The sequence below is a fragment of the Acomys russatus genome, chromosome 12 (genome assembly GCF_903995435.1).
Source record: "Acomys russatus chromosome 12, mAcoRus1.1, whole genome shotgun sequence".
Classification (NCBI taxonomy): domain Eukaryota; kingdom Metazoa; phylum Chordata; class Mammalia; order Rodentia; family Muridae; genus Acomys; species Acomys russatus.
This window is the reverse complement of record NC_067148.1, coordinates 42,936,860-42,957,899: the sequence shown is the minus strand read 5'-3', so window position 1 is coordinate 42,957,899 and position 21,040 is coordinate 42,936,860. Positions and strand designations below refer to the sequence as shown.

The 21,040-nt window shown below is 45.5% G+C and overlaps 1 protein-coding gene across 1 annotated transcript in view; it reads left to right on the top strand.

The window, feature by feature from the left end:
• The window catches only part of Hdac4 (histone deacetylase 4), a 211,594-nt gene that overhangs the window by 74,534 nt on the left and 116,020 nt on the right, over positions 1-21,040 (top strand). The window contains exon 2 of the mRNA XM_051154365.1: positions 17,165-17,236. Coding sequence (XP_051010322.1) covers positions 17,165-17,236 — 72 coding nt within the window. The remainder of the gene's footprint in view (positions 1-17,164; positions 17,237-21,040) is intronic.

Below are 21,040 nucleotides of genomic sequence, written 5' to 3'. Positions count from 1 at the left end.
TGCTCTCTGTTCTTTTGAAGAGCTGCTTGGTGTGTTCTGCTCTCTGGAAGTCTGCTCTCCACTCTTCACAAGCAGCTGGAACTCAGTAGAGTCCCTCAGCACACACTACAAAGTGGTGGCAGTGGCTGTGTAAAACAGATGCTGTTTGCATTAAAATAAAAGACAAACATAATATTTGCATTAATACAAAATTATTTGCATAGAGTGGTTTATCCTTACTTGAGAGCTGGTTACTTTTAACTAAGCAATCTTTTGCTGATTATTTGTCACAAAGAATTGCCTTTGCATAAGTGTAGCTGATTTCAAAGAAGGATTCTCGGACATGCAAATGTGATGTCAAGTGGCTTGTGTTGAGAATAGCCCATGTGCTCTGGTGATTGCTGTCACTCAGACTCTTGGTATCCTTTGTTTCCAAGTGGGGTTAATGAGTGTTGCCTTCCCGAGAGTAGCACTACTGTTTCTGCAGAGTTTTGTAGTCACTTGCCTGCTCTCCATGGAAAGCAGCAGCCACAGTGGGCAGTTGGTGCCTCTGCTCTCTGTTTTCAGGGACAGCTGCACTTTATGCGATTCATTCAAGAGTAAAGCACTAAGGAAAAATGATGGGCTTTTAGACATGAAGCACAGCCTGCTTCATCCTTTGGACATATACTAATTTGGGTTTTCTAGTGTCAAAGTGGAGAGGGAAATTTTGTATTGGAGTATTTGTATTTATATAAGAAGCTAACAAGGTGTTTCAAACAGTGATTTTTAAGACCCATGTACACACACAACACACTACACACAAGGGAAAGAAGTCTGAGGAAACATGCTTGTAGTAAAGGTTGTCTTGGTAGCTGGGCACAGTGGTGCATGCCTGTAATCCCAGCACGCTGGGAGGGAGGGGCAGGTGGATCTCTTAGTTGAAGGCCAGCCTAGTCTATAAAGTGAGTCCAGGACAGCCAAGGCAACACAGAGAAACCCTGTCTTGGAAAACAAAAAAGCAAACAAGTGTTCTTGGTGGCTATGTGAACTTCATGGTATTTACTACACAGCTGTGTTGACTTACATGTTCACTAATGTTTCATCTTAGCATCTACTATGGATAACTTTTCTTCACTGGGAATAATCCTTTAGTTGTTATTTTGGCCCACAGTTTGAGTGGTAAATAAATATTTTTAGTTTATTTTATAGTGTATATATGTGTGCCCTATGTGCCTGGCTCCTGTGGAGGCCAGAAGATGGCATCAAATGCCCTCAAACTGTTGATACAGGTGGTTTTGAGCTACAATGTGAAAGCTGGGGACCGAACCTGAGCTCTCTGCAATAGCAACAAGTGTTCCTAACTCCTGAGCTATCTCTCCAGCCCCAGCAAACAACTTTTGTTTGTTTGCAAGTGCCTTTTTACCCCCACTCCCTGTTTCTTGAATGAAAGTTTAGCTGGGTACAGAAATGGAGTTAGCCACACCTTTCAGCAGTTTGTGGGTTCTTCTTTATCTTTTTTTTTTCCTGCTTCTCCTACTGCTAGAAAGTAGTTTGCAGTCCTATTATCCTTTCCATCTCCTACCTCTAAAAATTCATTTAATATGTTGTCCTCAGATAGAGGAAATATTAGATACTAACAGTTGATCTTAACCAAAAGACCAAGCATCAACCCAGTTTTCCTTTCTTCCAGGGTAGCCTGCCTTACTGTCTTGGTGCCATATAGTTATCTTCTTACGATGATGTTTAGATATTTTACTGAAAAGGCCTAGCTAGATTCAGGTTTATACTTGTTTATACTACTTAGGACTTTTAAAAAATCTGCTAGGATAGTGTCATTCTCAAATACTGTATTGTGTGTTTTTAGTTCAGTAAGTCACACTAGGTCTGCATTGGATGTCTCACTCATTACTTTTCCTTGGTTTTTTGTTGTTGTTGTTTGTTTTCCTTTTTTTGCTACATTCCAGTTGTCTAGGTCTGTAGTCTTGTTCTCTATTTTCTCTCTGACTATATCTACTGTAGTGATTATGTGAATATTTTGCCTGCATTTATGTGTGTACATCATGTGTGTGCCTGATAGCCATGGAGGCCAGAAGAGGGCACGTGATCTCCTGGGACAGAGTTACATACGATCATGAACCGACATGTGGTGCTGAAAACTGAACCTGGTTCTCTGTAAGAGCAAAAAGTGTTTTTAATTGCTGAGCCATCTCTCTAGCCCCTTTAACTTTTATTAGTAAGTATATATTTTTTTTAATTGAAAATAGATGTGTTTCTCACACAGTATGTACTGGTTATGGTTTTCCTCCTACACCTCTCCATCACCCTCCTATCCGGATTCACTCCCCTTCTCTTCTCATTAGAAAGAATAGACTTCTAGGAGACAAGAGTAAAAGATAGTAAGAGAGAACAAAAACTATTACATCGAAATTGGACAAGACAAACCAGGAGAAGGAAAAGCGCCCAGGAGAAGGTACAAAATCAGAGACCCCCTCATACACACTCAGGAGTCCCATAAAAAATGTAAACTGAAAGATATAAAATATATGCAGAGGACCTGGTACAGACCCTTGCAGGCCTTGTGCATGTTGTTTCAGTCTAAATTCATGTGAGCTTTGATCATGTTGATTTAGAGCAATGGTTCTTAACCTGTGGGTCACGACCCTTTTGGGGAGGGAGGTTGAACCGCCCTTTTAAAGGGGTTGAATATCAGATATCATGCATATCAGATATTTGCATTATGATTAGTAACAGTAGCAAAATCACAGTTATGAAGTAGCAACGAAAATAATTTTATAGTTAGGGGGTCACGACAACATGAGGAGCTGTAGTAAAGGGTCACAGCATTAGGATGGTTGAGAACCACTGATTTAGAGGGCCTTGTTTTCTTGGTATCCTCTATCCCCTCTGACTCTTACACCCTTTCCACTTTCTCTTCAGTGGGGTGACTTCCCTGAGCCCCAAGGGGAGGGGTATGTTGGAGATTTCCCATTTAGTGCCTAATGTTCCAAGGTGTGTCTGTCTTCATCTCTCTATCTGTGCTTGCCTCCCATCCCCCAGTGTCTGTGGCTCTCTATATTTATTCCCATCTGCTACAAGAGGAAGCTTTTCTGATGCTGGCTAAGCAAGGCAGTTGTCTATGAATATAGCAAAATATCCATTAAGAGGATTGTCACTATTTATTTTTTTAAGGCCAGTAGTATTTAGTTTTACTCTAAGTCTCTGGGCTATTTAATCTCTGGTTTTTGGTCAGCCAAGCATTGTCCAATATAGGTGCCATTTTATATGTCAAATTGTTTATTGGTTGGTTACTCCCACAAGTCTTAGGCCACCATTGCCCTAGCATATCTTGCAGGTAGGACACCATTGATTAATTTATAATAGAAGTGTAAATAGTAACTTATTTAACAACTTTTTAAAATATAAATACTTAATTAAAATTCATGTTTTATATCCTTTTCAGTTTCCTTACAATATTTATAGATATATTACAGTTATCTTTTCTGTTTTATTGTCTTCACTAATTTTTAGATTGTGGGCTGTTCTTACCACCATTTATAATTTTACATTTTCATTGGAAGAACTCATCTGCAGTAGGGCATTGCTCTCTGAAGAGCCATTGTTCTCTGCTTTCATGGGACTCTCAAGTTTACCAACTTTACCCCCTGTACCTAGGGTTCCAGAAGTACACAGTAATGATCCTAGAGACCACCCCCAATATTAACACTGGTTTGGGCATCCCAACCTTCTCAGAGATTTTTTCCCCCTCAATATCCCCTTCTGCTTTCCTGGCCTAGTGGACAGAAGTCTCTAGGACAGCCAATGACAGTTAAGTCCCCTCTCTTGGTACTTGCCTGGTCCATTAGGTGGACATGCGGTAGGTCTGCTAGGTAAGCATTCTTATCCTTGAACTACACCGTAACCCTTGAGTTGTATTTGGAAGCCAAGTGGCCAGGGTCCTTTACCGTGCTGCTAAAACCTTGGTACTACCCACTGCACCTGTTATGTGGCACCTACAGGCTGAAATCCATTATCTTGTCAGTGACATTAGTGTAGTTCACAGCCAACAGCAAATTGCTTCTCCTTATGCTAGCTCTATCTTTAGAAGATTAAAATAGAATATAATACAGTGAAATCACTGTATTTTTAGAAGCTGAATTTTGGTTGTCTAGAGAGGAATAATGTTATACCTTAGTCAGGCCCAGTGTGGAGAAGATGTAAGAGTCAACCCATACTGTGTGTAATGGAAATGCAGGCTGGAGCAAACCATCTTTGTTGAGGTTGACTCATGTGCTATGAGATTCTTGATTTAAACAGCCAGGATATAATTACTCTGAATACACCCAGTACAGTGGGAGAGCATTCATTAAGAGTCCAGAAAGCAAATAGAAGTAGTGTGTGGAGATGGAGGGAAGGCTGACAGCACTGTGTGCTCATGGCCTTAAATGTCTGGTAGGATGGAAACTACACACACATTGCCTAACATGTTGGCAATCATGGTGACACTTGCAAGCTATGATGTGTGTGCCCTTCCTCTTAAATATAATTATGTTTTGACATTTTTAAAAATATATCATTAAATCAATATGCTCTGTACTTACACAAAAATTAAGGAAAGCTTTGTGACACTTTAGAAGTTGACTATGTATAAGAACCCAAGAAAACCTCTTTCCATTCTACATAGTCCCTTCCCCACCAAGAAAGCTCTGCAGAGATACTGAAGGTCTAGGGGGATTGGCAGTGCTGAAAACCAGACACTTGCCCTGGAGTCCATCCAGTCCTGTTGGCTACCCAAGTTGATATGGTCCATATAAAACATGAGCTTCACAGTAGGATCTAAGCACACCTGGGGCCAAGAGTCCCGTTTCCAGGGCCTCCATTTGATTTGAACATGTCTCCTAGAATACTTTGTAGATTGGATTTCCAGTCCTTACTCTGGGTCTACATCCCAGCGCCTGCTGTATTGTAAAGCCAGCCTTAGCTCACTGGAAGTCATCTTTCTGGTCAGAACAGAGAAGGTGGTAGACCCTGCTGGCTTCCAGGAAGAAAGATCTTTCCTTGCGTCTTCCCCAAGGGGAGGAGAGCTGAGTGTTAGCAGCACTGTTGAAAGCACCGTGGTTTGTTGGATACTCTTAGGTGGATGGCATGTAGTGGAGCTGTGCAGTGGGTCAGTCACCCGATCTCTGCAGCCAAGTGAGATGTTGGAGTCTGAGCTGGTGATGGCCCCCAAGCAGCAGAGCGGTAGAAGGGGAGGGACATGGGGACTTCAGCCACCTGAGCCTGCAGAGGAAAGGCAGTGGCCTTGGACTCTCTGGACTCTCCAGTCACTTTTGCAAAGTCTGCCTTTCATTGTTACTTCCTCTGTTGTCAACAGGGTGGCCTGAGGTCTTGATCTCCTCTCCTGGAGACCTGAGTGCTGGGGACAGAATGATGTTTCCACTTGGTTGGTTTTTCCAAGGCTCCAGTCCTGGTGGTCTGCTCCTGATAATGACGGTCAGGGCTGTGAAATATAAGCAGGCTTTTCACTTAGTGGATACCTCTGAACCATGATGGAACAGAGAACAGCTGTTTCTTCTGTTGTGCAACCTGACTTGCTGCCACAGCCATTATGGAGACATTGGTCCAAGAGATAGTGCAGGTCAAAGTCTCATCTTCTAGACAAGAGGAACACACTGAGACAGTGGTGCTGCATTTGATCATGTCTCAGTCAGAGAACACAGGCCACAATGAGGCAAAGGAAAAGCCAAAATAAAGCAAACAGCTCCATGTGGATTTTACTGCATATTCATTCTTGCATAAGCCTAGGTGGGATAAGTAGCATCTAGATTGCAGTATGCCATTGTCTCTTCTCTTTGTAACTGATGATAATGATAATGATGATGATGATAGTAAGAAGCAGCAGCACTATTTCAGGAGGCCAGTGCATAGCCCAGGGTGGGGAGGTATTTGCAGTTGTTTAGGGCAGCTGGAAAGTGCTGTTGAAGCATGTAGGCAAGTGGACCTGGAGATGACATGCTCAGCAGAGCAAGCAAAACCAAAGCACACTGTAGGGTTTTCGGGATTGTGAGATTTGAACCCTTGAACAGATCCTAAACATTGTGGTTTTGTTTTTCTGAGAAAATCATAATGACCCAAGAAGGATTCAAAGTATTGGTTCTTCTCAGTGGGAAATGGGTCTCCGAGAATCAACAGACACTGTTATGTCCTTTTCCCTGAGGGCTTGATGCCCTTGCCAGGCTTCTGCCTCCAGTGGCATGACCTAGCCAAGCTGCACACAGGCTACTAGAGAGTCCTAATAGAGTGCCTTTCAAAGTAGGACTCCAGAGAGTATCCCTCCAACTCCTTGGTTACTGTGCTGGTCCCAGCCCTGGGGCTCTGGAAGAGCTCCCCAACCCTCTTTATGCTCACTTTACTCCTTAGTCCCGAGGCTCTAGTTTATCTCCTTCAAGGCATGTGAAATGAGCCTTTAAATCTATCTGAGCCCCACAGTCCTCATCATGTCTCTGGGACCCACAGCCATGCTCCTGTCCCACTGTGTTCTTCCAAACATACAGTCCTGTGCTTCATCCTCTGCCTGTGCCTTCCTCTTCCTGAAGGGCTCTTTTGGTGCCCTTTACATGACACTCTCTTGCATGTCCTTCAGATACCTGCTTAGAAGCCACCAGCTCGCATGAATCCCTCACATGATTTGTCTAAGTGATAATGACTTCGTCTCCAGCACTAATGCCACATAGGCTGTAGTACACTGTTTGGCTGTTGGGAGTTTGGAGTGCCAGGACACAGTATTCCCCAGAGTATATCCTTCAAATCCTTCCAGCTGCTCAGTAGCCAACCAGGGGACCACACTGTGTGAGTGTGTTCATGATGCTGTGCACCCTGTGCTTAGTGCCCTGCGTGCAGACCAGTGGTCTGAATGCTGTGTGGGACGCTGGTCTTCAACCTGATCAGCACAAACTTTCTGCTTATTCAATTTGGGACCAGGACAGCACGTAGGCTCAGTGGTAGGAAGACCCGTCTAGAAAAACAAAAAAAAATTTAAATATATTTTATTAATTTATTCATATTACATGAAAAACAAAAAATTTAATGGATTGAAGCAAATATTATTCCGCAGAATTCCAGGAGAAAAAGTCTTTGAACCCAAGTGGTCTTCTAGCATAGGGGAAAGTGCTCTTGGAGCCCACATTGGCCTAGGGAGGGCCCCATGGTCAGCCTGCTCCTTGGGTACTTGCTGCCACACTCTCTGTGCTAGCATTCCTCTCTTTCCTTCTGGCATCCAAGACAGACCAGTCTTTCTGAAAGGCATGCCAGTAAGAATGCCAAGGGCAAGCTGTAGGGCAAGCAGAGCTCACGAAGGACATGGGTAAAGGACTGGCACTGCCCAACCACAGGCGGAGCTGCCTCTGACACCCTCTGATGTCTGGTTAGGGCTTATTGTTGTGGATTAGTGACTCATTCCTCTGAGCTGCTTGTTACCTCTACCTATTTTCTGGCTTCCTGTCACCTCACCACAGACACCTCTAGTTAATTTGTGATGTTCAACAGTGTAGAAAATGTTTTGGAGGCAGGTTCATCCATAAGCTCATCTTGGTTGCTGACTCATACTTTGCAAGGAGCCCTGCACTCCATCAGATGCTTTGGCATTCATGAGGTGGAGCACCTTAGGGAGGAGCTGACCTAGGTTCTGGCTGAACTCAGATCATGATCTTCCCTCTATGTAAGTCATCCTAACTTCTCATGTCAGCCAGTCTTGGTCAGCTCAACAGACAAGGAAGCACAGCTGGAGGGAGGTTCTGCAAGATTGATGTAGCTGGACATGTCAGGCCACAAGGCCCCAGGTCACAGCCTCCCCGCTCCCCCCAAGCCCTCTTTAAAGGTGCTCTTAAAGAGTTGGCAGGAAGAGAGAGGCTGCAGCTACCACAGCTTCTGCTCCAGATGGACATCTGATGTCTAGAGTAGGTAAAGTCCTTCACCAGTCGCCATCAGAGCTGGGGCTGCATCTTTGCTTGAGATAACTGTCCCTGTCCCTGCCTGACTGAAGGTGCCTGTCTTGTGAGCTGCTGCAAGTAGTTCAAAAGGAGTCTGTGTGTACTGCTGCACTATCCTTCATAGTAGTCACCCATCACTTGTCACGAAGGCTCTGGGAGACATGCACACCTCTTTTCCAAGGTTATTTTCCCCTCCCCTCCCCTCCCCTCCCCTCCCCTCCCCTCCCCTCCCCTCCCCTCCCCTCCCCTCCCCTCTCCTCTCCTCTCCTCTCTGTAAATTGCCCTGAAATAATGCACCAGTTAGTACCCACACAGGGTTGATGGGCATGTTCTTGAGCATGAAGATGAGTGCTGCTTGCTGCCTGGCTAGGACATTGTGTTCTGATTTGTGACTCATTACAGATGTCTGGTGGACCATCCTTTTCTGGGGGCAGACCTGTCCCAGAGAAAGAGAGAGAGCCACTGTAGCTCCTTCCACAAGATAACTGCCCTTGGCCAGGAGAGGCCAGGACCGTGCTGTGGCAGCCATCCAGACAAAGATGCTTCCTTGGCATATTCCTTTGCATCCTTGCTCTGGCACACCTGGCCAGGAGACCCTTGGACTAGGCCAGGCCTGTCCGCCCCTGGACAGTACCTGCCTATGGATTTGCTGTGTTCTTCACATGTTCCTCCTTGGACATGCTGTGTGTTTCTTGTTTCTAGAGCTTCTAGGCTGTGTGGATACTGTCATTTTCTACATTATATATTACTAGAGAAGATTTCCTGAGTGGTAGCCAGCCTTGGGTTCTTTGTGGCTCGGGCCTGACCATGCTTCTCTTTGCTTGCAAGTTCAGGTTTCTGTGTCGTGTTTGAGTGTCTGGGCAGAGGCCGTGTTTTCGTGCTTTGTTCCAGCTGATCTGACTGAGCAGCAGATTCTAGAGGGAGCATGGTCCTATACAGTGAACCCTCCTGGTAGTTAACAGAAGCCAACCATGCTACCTATGCTAAGACAGAACTTTAAAGAACCATGAATAGCTGGGCTAAGGGCCAGTCTGCCTGTTGCCACTTCATATCAGCCAGTCTCAGTCAGCTCAGCAGAGAAGGAAGTCCAGTGGGAGGGTGGTTCTGTGAGATTGGGCACTGTATATGCTGCTGGTCCTGGTTTCTGTATTGTGTTCTCTTCAATCCTAGAAGTTCAGTACCTGCTTGTAGACTGACTGGGAGCTAGGACTGAGCAGCCTCAATTGGTCAGCATGGGGTTGGCAGCACACCAAAGAACATGGGAATATTAGAGAGAAAACAGGCTAGGCAGATTGTCTGGTTTCAAGAAGGGAGGACCTGTCTTTATTCTTGGCTGCTCAATAAAAAAAACTGAAACATGTATAAAAGAAAGGGGGCGATTCATACAATAACCCCTGCTTCCCCATAGTTAAAGCTCTAGAATCATCTGCCATGCCCTGTTCATATACCCTGCGTTACTTTTCTGTCCTGAGCATTTCAGACAAATCCCAGATGCCATCACACTCCCATGTGCACTTAACAGTTTTAGAACCTTCAGTGTGAAAGCCATCCAAACTAGAGGCACTGCACTTCGGCTATTGAGGGTTGATGCTCCACTGGGGCTGTGCAGCCTGATACTCTCTCAATATGGGGCTGTGGCAGTGAGCCCAGCTCCCACTCAGCTCCAAGATCACAGTGGCCAGCTGTCACTGTGGTGTATTGAGGTTAAAGTGTTCAGTAGATGAGAGCTGCCGACAGACCAGGAGTGTCTGTCCTTGAGCAGACATTTCCAACAGACAAAATTCATTGCCACTGGTATTTCATTTTAATAGCTGTTCTTTTAAAAGTCCTCCTTAGTCACTTGTTCAAAACAGGATGAGCAACAACAACAACAAACAACAAAAGAAAACCCAGCCCATCCTTAGCTGGTTCCCCATCCCTCCTCTCCCCACTGTGGCTGGAGCTAGTTGTGCTTCTTAGGGAAAAACAGCAAGAACACCGCATAGGTTATCCTTGACATTTTAAATGTCTTCCTGATTACCCCAAAGGAAAAATAGTGCTTAGAGAAAGGGATTCTTTCTTCCATTTTCATTTTCTCTAATAAATACACATAAACTATGTTGGGCATGCCTGAGGAATTCACGACACTAACTCATTAAAGTTTAATTCCTATTAATGGGCAGATGCGAGCTTTATTATAGAACTTTGGTATTTCTCAATAACCTGTGTGGCAAGAAAAAGCAGAACTTAATGGATTGGGGCACTCAAGGCTATTAGTGAAATTCACACAGGGAGGAGCTGGGTTTATTGAAAGCTGAGCCTGGTGTTAGCTGGGTGTGCAATTCTGCCTTGCCTGGAAGGGGCTGTGGAGTAAAGGGACATGGGGGTTGGGATTGCTCAGCAGAGGACAGGAGTAGGGTATAGGTCTGCTGGGGGGAATCTGGTAGCTGGTCATTTCTCTCTCTGAGCCATTCATGGCAAACATGTATAAGTTAACCGAATGGCATATATTGGTGCCAGTAGGATCCCATCATTGGTCACATGGGTCAGAACCAAGGGATAGTGACCTTATGATGGACCAGATGGATGGTGTGCTGGCCACTGCATCCAAACAAATCCAATAAAGCCACACTAAATACACAGAGCGAGTAGAATTGTCTGTGATTGCACACTGGGCTGCGCGAGGAAGCAGTAAGCAGTGCCAGTGCTGTAGAGGCCACAGACTGGCTTCATGGCCAGGACTCCTAGGAGAAGTGGGGTCCTTTCACCTCTCTTCAAGCAAACAGCCATTTGTGTTCCTTTGTTCAAAAAACAACTCATTTTTAGTGATTCTTATATTTTTTTATCCTGTGCTGTAAGTGCTAGCCTATGTATTTCAAATTTCATTTATTTTTATTACATTTTTATATATTTGAGTGTTTGCATGCGTATGTGTGTGTGTATGTGTGTGTGTGTTGTGCATGCATGACAACATGCGTGTGCAGGTCAGAGGACACTGTGGACATCAGCTCTCCTTCCAGTATGTGGGTCTCAGAGATTAAACTCAGGCTGTCAGGCTTAGGAGCAGGCACCTTTACCTACCAAACAAGCCATCTTTTGAACCTAGCCTATTTTTAAAAAAAAAGTTTTCCCCATTACCTAGTTTAATAAGACACACATACAAACACAAATAGCTTTAACTCAGGAATGTCTTGCTTTCTCATTAAGCAGATTTTAGTGAAATATCAGCCGTTCTGTGTCCTGCAGCCTCACACCCCACAGTATGTTGCAATTTCTCTCAGAGCCGCTTGGTTCCAGATGTAAGGTGACACTGGGTGCCTCCTTCTGTCCCTTGTGCAGTAAGCCAGGCCATGGCTGGGTGGCAGTGCCCTTTCACTTTTTACAAAGAACTGGGTGGCAGGAACAGATAACATAGTTATTTCCTGCGTGTGTAGCAAGAGTTCTCTAGAGATTCAGCCAGGACAACAATGACAGAGAAGAAATGCCTTCACCCAGATCTGAGAGGGATCTCTAGTTACCCTCCTGCTTTGAAGATGAACAGGAGTGTGAGTTGGAGCCCAAGATAGTGTGTCCATGGCAGAGCCCAGCCTGGAACCACTTAGGTGCCTTTCCAGGTTCTTCTTAACTACCTGAGCCCCTGAAGCCATGTAGGCAACATCTGACCAGACCCTGCCCTTGAACCTGTGTGCCTAACTTCTTAGGCCCAGCACCTGGCACCCTCTGCCTGTAGGAGGGTGCTCCTTGTCAACTCATATCATCTGAGATGTAGGTGGGGAAGAAAGTGCATGTAACTTCTCATGTGTGACCTGCCCTTGGTGACATTTCCTAGTGGTGACAGAATGGATAGAGAAACAAAGATTTATTTTAACAGTGGTGAAATGTGCTTCAGTCACGTGAGCACTCACACGAGTAGTCCGCGCTTTATGTCTAACAGCTTGATTTTCTGTTGCTGTAACAGAAGCCTCCAGACTTGTGTAATTTATATAAAAGGTGATGGGAAAGCCCAGAGGCATGTCCCTGGTACCTGGCCATTCTCTGGTAAAGGTATGGTGCTCCATATAGCATGGTGGAGGCTAGATGTGTACGCATGACAGGAGAGCCAGGCTGACTTTACAGCAGCCAAGTGCACTGATTAGTCTAGCTCTGGGAGAAAGAAGCCAGTTTCTTCAGAGCAGTACTAACCCCTCCCACTGACCCTGTCATTTTCCAGCACCTTCTACCACACAGCTCTGTTACCTTGGAAATAAGGTTTCAACCTGTGTTTTGCGTGGACATACCGTATTTGTACCATAAAAGTGCCCTTTATGTGATATTGCAGGAATAGCCGGTCATTCACTGTCCTCAAGTTTACTCCTGAGAATGAGGGAGGGGCATGACCTGACCAGTCCTGCTAGGGCCATCTGATCCAAGGAAGGCCTGAGAGTGACAAAAGGGAACATCCATGCATTATCATAAACACCTCAGCTTCTCCTGTATCAAGCAGTCTCCCACCAAGTAGCTGTAATATATTAGTTTAGTCTTTTGCTTTTACAATCATGGCAGTGAGTTGAAATGACCCTAAGTTAAGAAGAGTCTGGTAAGGCTTGATGACTTCAGAGTGGAGAGGGGTTCAGACCTCACTAACTTCTTACTGTCTCTTGGCCTTTGGTTGTATTTCTCTTTCTCAAAGCTTATCCAACTTGATCAGGTCTTTTTCCTGAGGGAAACAACATTGGCTGCATTTGAGAAAAAGAATTTCACCATATTTCCAGATGGAAGGAAGAGTTTCTCTGCATCTGGATTGACACAGAAAAGTTGAATACATTAAGCACACATACCTGATTAAAGATCTGTCTTGGCAAACCAGAAACACCAGGCAGCTTCCCCAGTATGGTAAAAGTTACTAGTCAGAAACCTACAAGGTACCATGCTACTTGCCAAAACAACATTGGCAGGAAGACTAGACACAAGGCAGGAGTTCTTGGCCACTGTTCTGTGCTGTTAGCCCCAGCCTGGGACCGTAAGAGAAAGCAGCACATGCCGGAGAAGGGAGCAGCAGCACTGCCACATTCTATGTGGAGAGCTTGAGAGAAGCTGTGCAGGTAAGTAGAAGGGTGAAGAGTTTAGCAAGATCCAAGGATGCCTGTTGCCTATATGCCTCAGCAAACTGAAGCAGAAATTTGGAGTGCTTAAACAACTTAAAGATTTTGTGTCTTAATAATATTTTAAATATTGTAATGAAAATACCAGACACCCATGAAGAAGCCCAAGTAGTTTGGGAGTTTTGATACAGAATACTTTAAAGCAGCTCTGGGAGAGTTACCAAGGTCACAGGTGCTTTCCTGTGACTGTCATAGTGCAAGGGCCACCATTGCTCTGTTCAATTCTGGAGAAGAATGCTGCTCCCTGTTTTGCCAAATATGTACAGAGCTACAGTGAGCAGGAAGATGTGATAGTGGGCACAGTCCCAGCAAGCTGGCTGAGCATCAAGATGCCGGCTGCAATAATACAACATTCTGCTGACTAGTGGGAAAAGGTCAGCCCTCTTGGCTGTTGTCATGAGAAAACAAAACAACCAAGAAACAGAGCATTGTACCTCATGCCTTGTGCAGCACAGCCTGCACAGGATGCAGTGTTGCCTTACTGTGAACAGCTGAATGCAGAAGGTTCTTGGAGGAACCCATCCCTGAGCTGAGCTCTGCGAGTGACCCAGGGAGCTCCAGCCCCCTGGAGGGGATGTGTGTTTACAGGTGGTTGGTCCTCTTTTCAGAGTCTCTCCTTACCTGGGAGGTAGACATGCCGTATCACAGTAGTGCAGAAATCAGTGATTGGATTCCAGCTATCTTGAGGTTAGTCCTCTGAGATGTGAAGATGCAGGGCTTTTTAGAGTGCAGCAGTCTCCTCTGGCAAAGAATAGGATTTGGCCTATGACCCTGGCGCTGGGCCTTTGGAAGTCTTTGGGATTTCCTGGGCAGTAGGATCTCTTTGGTTCTTCTTCATTCTTATCCAGTATAGACTAGAGAGCTGAATTGGAGTCTGGTCATGGAAAGAAAGACTGTGAGATTCCAGAGGTGGAGCTGCCAGCCCTACCCACTGGTCTAGTGTATAAAGGTGAGGGTGGCAGGCCTAGAGATTGGCTCATAAAATCTCTTGACTGGTGATGTCGAGCTTATTGCCAGATGAGTGAGCCAGGAAGAGGATGAACGATCACTGTTGTACTTTCATTTCTGTTGCTGTGATAAAGCGGCCTAAGAGCAACTCTTGGGGAGAAAGGATTTATTTTGCTTACGCTAACATCACTGAGGAGAAGTCAAGGTGGGAACTCAGCAACTAACCATACCATCCACAGTCGGTCAGAGAGAAATGAATGCTCCTGTGCTTGCTGCTTCTGCTAGGCAGTTAGCTTCCTTCACTCTGACATAGTCAGGGCCCAGCCAGGAATGGCACTGCCTACACTTAGGGTGGGTCTTCTTACGCCGGTTAACAGCCAGAACAGTTCCTAATAGACATTCCCACAGGTCACCCTGAACTAGGTCATTCCTCACTAAGACTCTACCCATGTGATTATAGATTGTCAAGCTGACAGTTAAAACTAATCTCACAACCGGTCCACCTCTCTGGGAATGGGACTTCTGTACCTGGGGACTTTGAGTATCATGGACGTCTTCATATGAGTGCTCATTTGCATCCTTAATAAAAAGCCTGCAGTGCAAAGACAGTTGCCCCCTTATCCATGAGGTTGTTTCAAGATGCTCAGTGAAAGCTGAAACCGCAGAGGGTGCTGACTCCTCTATGTGCTGTTTTTCCTGTGCACATGACCAGTGAAAACGTTTAATTCACAAATCAGGCTCATCAAGATAGTAACAGCCAATAATATATACAGTAGAGCAAACACAACAAAGTTCTCATGTAAGTTCTGCGTGATCTTTCAAAACTGTCCTCAATGCCACTCACTCTCCTGTGATAATGGCAAGATGTGCCTGGATTGTTCACATGACTGTCTTGTGCTTTGTGGCCACTGTTAAGTAAAACAAGAGTTTCTTGAATGCAAATTTTGCAGTACCATGGCACTTGGTCTGGTAACAAACAGCTGCTGAGGAGCTGGGTAGCAAGTAGGTGGCACATCCCCAGTGTGGATATGCTGGACAAAGCTTGCCTCCCATCTTGGGCAAGATGGACAGGAGAACTCAAGCTTTCATCTGGTGTTCAGAATGACATGCAATTTAAGATGTAAGGTTTTTGTTGTTGTTTGTTTGTTTTCTAGAACAAGCGATTTAATATTTTAGACCTGACCTGAAGTTGCCTCCTTCTCTACAGTAGTGTCTATGTGAACAAAAGGCAGATAGTGTCAGAATTGAATCAGAAGATGCCACCAAGATGGTGGCAGAGTTATTAGGTGTCAGGACACATATATGTTGTTCTGGGAAAGGCTGGAAACAAGTCTGACTTACACGTGGAATCCATATTATCTTATTGTATTGTTGCCTGGGGTGAGACAGCTAGTTTGTATGCACAGTGAACAGCATTTCGAAGGCTAAGTGACACACACCAGTAAAAAGCCAAGAGATCCTGCATGTCTCACCATACAATGAAAATACACATAGAGACTGTCTTTGTAACTGTGCACCGGCCACTTGGAAATGTGGTCTCTTGGAGGGGTGTAGTCTCTGGGCCCTCAGAGCTCAGAGCTCAGGGCAGACACCAGTTCAAGCCCATACTGCAGACTTCCAGTTCTCCATCCCTGCAGGTTATACTGTGCAAGGGTTGGAATGCTCTGAACTAACTGGTCAGCTACTACACCTGGGCTTTCCCCAGTTGGAAGTGTAATATGGACATAGAGGAGACTGGTAGAGGGTTTCTGTGAGGGAGGGATCCTCAGAGCTAGGCAGGCTGTAGGGTTTTCTTTTGGATCATCTTACTGCTTTCTACAATGAACACTTTTTTTTTTTTTCCTTCCAGGAAGGAAAGGCTTAGGAAGTGTTTTCTGCCCCTAGAGGTTTTCTTTTTAAGGAGTCATAAAGTTCGAGGAGACTGCTGTTGGCTTTACAGCCTGTGGTCAGGCTATCTCAGCTGGCATGGCCCTGAGAAAGTCTGTAAGTGGCAGGGTGGTTGCCAATAAGGTATGGCGGTGACCTCTCACTCTTCTTGCTGATCCCTGGGGCATGGTGTGGTATCGCAGATAGGGATCTCAGAGTGCTTCTTCTGACCATTTCAAAATGTAAAGGTGCTAGAAATAAGATGAGGGTTGTTACTGGAGGGAAAGGAGCCAGCTGACAGACACCCTTGTTTGTTTCTGAGTGGCACAGAGGAGCAGACCCACCCTGTCTCCAGTGTGATTCAGATGGCCTCCTGCGTGTTGCTGTCTCTGTTCTTTGGAAGGGCATGTTTTGGATCTGAGGCTTCTGAGTTTGAATTCTTTGGAGATTGGCTTCCCTGCTTGGCTTGATCTGTTATCTGTTTGTGTTCTGCTTTGAAATCCTGTCTGTGGGAGCTGCATGGCTGCCTAGTGAAGTGACTGCTGGTCCAGGTCTGCAATGGTCTGCATGTCACGGCAGAACATTTAAAACCACTTGTCATAAACTGATTTTAAAGAAAAGTCTGGTTCTGTGAGGCTTTGTGGGTCTTCTTCCCTTCATGTTTGGGGAACACAGAGGTGGGAGGGGCCTCTATATCCATCTGGTGCCAGGCTTTTGGTAGTGGGTGGGTTCTAGGATCATTCTTGCATTAAGTCAATAGCTGGATTGGTTCCTGAATATGATCTAAAAATAGGTTTCAAAGAAATGATTGTGTAATCTGTAAGGCCACTGGTGCTGGCAAGGCATTCCCCAGGGCTGCTTGGAGTACCCCAGCACCCTGCTTCCTTCTGGCTGCCACTCGCGCCCCAGCTGCTTTGTTTGGGTCAAAGTCCAGACCCTTTTTTATTATCTTGGAAGAGGGGGGAGCTCCTTATCTTAATGCTTGTGGTCTTTGCAGAAAAGCCCACTTCTGATAAGCCCAGTCTGGGCTAAATGTAAGAGCCATGCCAGCTCAACCAGATGCCCCCAGGCAGGAATCCCAGTTCACCATATCTCAACTGGGGGCTGCTTGAATTATTCTACAAAGAGCTTTTCACTTTCTCTGGCAAGTAAAAACAATCTGTGCTGGAATTGAAACTGTCTTCTAAAAGAAGGAGGGGACATATGTGTTCCAGTACTACTGGCTGCAGAAAACTTTCTGCTCAACTCGCTGTTTCTGAAGCTGGTGTCTCTTCTGTTCCTCAGATGGACTTTCTGGCCGAGACCAGCCGGTGGAGCTGCTGAATCCTGCCCGTGTGAACCACATGCCCAGCTCAGGTAAGTCGGCACCTGAGTGCTTAAAGTCCTACTTTACTGAGGGAGTGTGATGGGAGGCGCAGGCCGCCTTGGGTGTTGGAAGTAAGTGTGATAGCAGCTAAATGCCATGGGCATGGTGCTACTCAGATGGCATTTCAGGTATTTTTTGGTGCCTGGGCTCCACCTCTCCTTTCCCAGCTGCCACACCATTGGCTTTACCTTAGAACATTAACACAGGTAAAAGAGCTATGAATATTTTGAGAACACACCAACTTTAAAGTTTGACTGTTTTGAGAAGTTTTACTTTCCCTTTGTCTCAAGCATAGTTTAATGAAGTCATTTTGTCTAACACTGCCATAGTTTGGGTGTTTTGAGGTAGTTTCCTAGTACTTGCCCAGCATGGGATGAAATAAGCGTTTCTTACATGCCTTGTGTATGGGCTATGAAAAAAAATGGTAAATAAACAGTCTCTAAGAAAACCGGAAGTAGACTTTGTGCTCATTTTTCTGCAATGAAAAGCTTACCCTGCTCCTTGGAAGCCTGCTGCTTAGTGTGAGGATGGGCTTGGCTTGCCGCTGTCTCCTGACCTGCCCCAGAGTTGCAGTGTGAATAACGTTGTTGGGTCCCTGGGGTTTATTTTCTCATTTTGCAGACACTGATGATAATGTTTCCCTGTAGCGTTCTCACTAAGCTCCAGGGTATGTGTCGGCTTTTTAGTAGTTCTTTGATGCATGGCGTCTCTTAATGTTACACTGACTAGTACTGAAGATGGCGTGGGATGTATCTGTGATGTGCCAGCTCAAGAACCAAGTGTTTCCTGCACCCGTTACCCTTGGTTTCTTTCTCTGTTCCAGGGTGGTGTATCATCAAGGGTTACCACATGAAATTCACTCTTCTTTTTTACCTCTGTAGCCAACTCTTCGTTTCCTAGCATGTATGACACATCTTTGCAGTATTGAAGGCCAGAGTGTTTGTAGCATGACTTTAAGCCTGTCCAGAAGAAGCACTGTGAGCAGACAGAGCGAGGTGTATATCTACAGGATGCATGGAACATTTCATGGAGCCTACATGTTGGCATGTGTCTTTGAGAAGCCATTAGCACAGAGGGCCTGATTTCTACTCTGTCTTGGTCACTTCAACCAAGTAGCAGATGCCTCGGAGAAATAACAAGATTGGTCTACCAAAGACCTTGAAAATTGATGTTAAGTATCTTTAATGTTGCATTTTTATAATATGGAGCAGAAACATTTTAAAGTGCGTTTTGTGTCACTATCAGCTTATGCTATATCCCTGACAGTTGAGTTAATCTTACCGATTTTCTGACATGCCATGAGAGTGTGTCCCATCTGAGCAGATGTGCTTTGACTTGAGTAGAAGTGCCCAGGCAGTCCTTCTCCTTCTAGACATCCCTTGTCCTGCTTCATGAGCACAAGGAACTCCTGGTGACGATAAAGAAACCTTGCTGTTCTGTAACAAGAATTATGAGGGCTGGACACCACCCTTGCAGTTCCTTTGCCACGCCTGCTCCCGTGGAGTGTTCAAACGGGAGCTTTCCTTGGGAGTGTAAGCCTTAGTCTCTCAAAGAATTCCCCAAAGGCAGCCCAACCAGCCCCTCCCCCAGCTCAGAGTAGTCCTGCTCTACTCATTGCTTCTGCAGTCTCCAGGGGCACTGTGTGTTCAGATCCCATTTCTTTTTCTCTTTCACTCTACTTTGGGCTCAGTGTTGAAGGAAGCAGAAAAGGACCTGTCCTGAGCCCACTCAGGACACTTGTGTCCCTGTTGCAGTCTGGCTTCTTCCTTTGGTTAGGCTGCCCTCACCTTTTCCATTCCAGCCTAGCAGCTTTGTGAAAATGTCCCTATTGGTAATTGTTGCAAAGGAAGCAAGCACTGAAGGAAGACCAATGGACAGGCTAGGATGAGAAAGTCATGAGAGGGTTCTGGGTAGATGGAATCAATAAGGGTGAGGGGGTCGGGAGTAGCCCGGCAGAGGGATCTGGAGTGGTGGGTTACCCAGTATGAAGTAGAGCACTTGGCAGTTTCTCTTACACCTGCCAACCATCATCACAGCCTTGTGCTCACCTAACAGGGTAAGCGACTGGCTAAGATATGGGTAGAGCTGCTTTCCAAGTGACTGACTTCTTTGTCCAGTCTGATGTGTTGTTGATGATGGGACTGGGTGAAGAGTTATGCTTGGGGCCCTTTCTGGCTATGCAACTTTCCTGCTGTCCCTGTTTCCCATCTCCTCCTGTTCTCTGGGGCGCATGGTGCTGTCCAGTTTTCTTCCCAGGTGTTGTCTACCTGGGCTCTGCCTTCAGTGATGACAGCCTTATTGTAACCCACTCTGGGTTGGATGTTGAGTATTAGCATCCTGGCGCAAAAGACTAAGTGTCTCCCAGGTAGCCTGCAACCTCTACTCAGCCCTGCTTCTGCTCTGTGCAGCTTACTCTGTACAAAGGAATCTCTGGCTTTTGCCAGTGGCATGAGTAAGGGAGACAGGTAAACTGTGCTCTCTGAGCAGATGACTATTGCGACTTTTGCCTTACCCCAGGTCCTGGTGCCACCATTGCTGTGCCTCAGAACACTTTGTAGTTGAACCCGTACTGTGTTTCCCATAGCTACTGCTGCCTTTTGAACTAGTCTGAAGAGACACTCTTCCAGGACATGTCCATGTTTTATCTAACTTCTTGTACATCATGTACTTGTCACTCTGTTACTTCCCAGTACATATGGTTTGTTTGGGTCTGTGTCTCTTTAAACAACCCACTACCACTGTTTGTGTTCACTGCCATCTTTTACCAAAGATGCACCTTTTTTACTATCTGAGCTTCCGTTTCATACCCTCAGCCTAGATCCTGCCCTTCTCTGCTCTGCCATCTGGTTTCCAAACTGGGTTCCTTTACCACCCCAGTGCCCAGGGAGGAAGAAAATAGCCTTCTCTTTTCAGTGGATGTAGGGTTGTTTATACTCCTCACAGTGGTCCACCCCTTCAGTTCTGTGTTGCTGCTACTGCCCCTGTAGCAGCAGATCAGAAAAACTCCTCATCCACCACAGGATGTAGCAGGAGGCAGAAAAGGTGGATGCCTCTTGATTTTAGTCCTGAACACTCAGGGTGGTTGTCCAAAGCAAACAGTTCTCACTGTGTGTGGTATGCTCCCAAATGGTCCCAGTTCCACGGATCCCAATGTCCTGAAGCTGGCAACTGCTCTGTGTATGTGTGTGCGTGCGCGTGGTGGGACTATACTTGTGGGTGGATCTTGTTTATATGGATGCACAGTGTATGCCAGGAGTATGTGTCTGGAGACCAAAAGTCAACCTTTTGTATTCTTTTGCACTATTCACCTCAACTGATGCAAAATCTAGTGTCTGGGATTAGACAAGGCTGGCTAGCCCCATAGTCCCCTTCTCTCCTCAGCTCTAGAATCCTGTGTACCCACCACCATGCCCATCTTTTTACATGATTTCTGGAGATTGATCTCACATACTCATGCCTAGACAGTCAGCATTTTACACACTGCTAAGCCATCTTTCCATAATACTCACCACCACCACTTCTTAATTCTAAAACGAAAAAATTTTTTGATGTTTATTTATTTTATGTATTCAGGTGTTCCCTGCATGCCAGAAGAGGGCACCAGATCTCATTATAGATGGTTATGAGCCACCATGTGGTTGCTGGGAATTGAACTCAGGACCTCTGAAAGAATAGACAGTATTCTTAACCTGTAAGCCATCTCTCTAGCCCTCTTATTTTATTTTTTATTTTTATTTTTTAATGTGTAGTGGGCTCAGGAGTATCCTCTGGGTCTGTATCATAAAAAAGAGGTA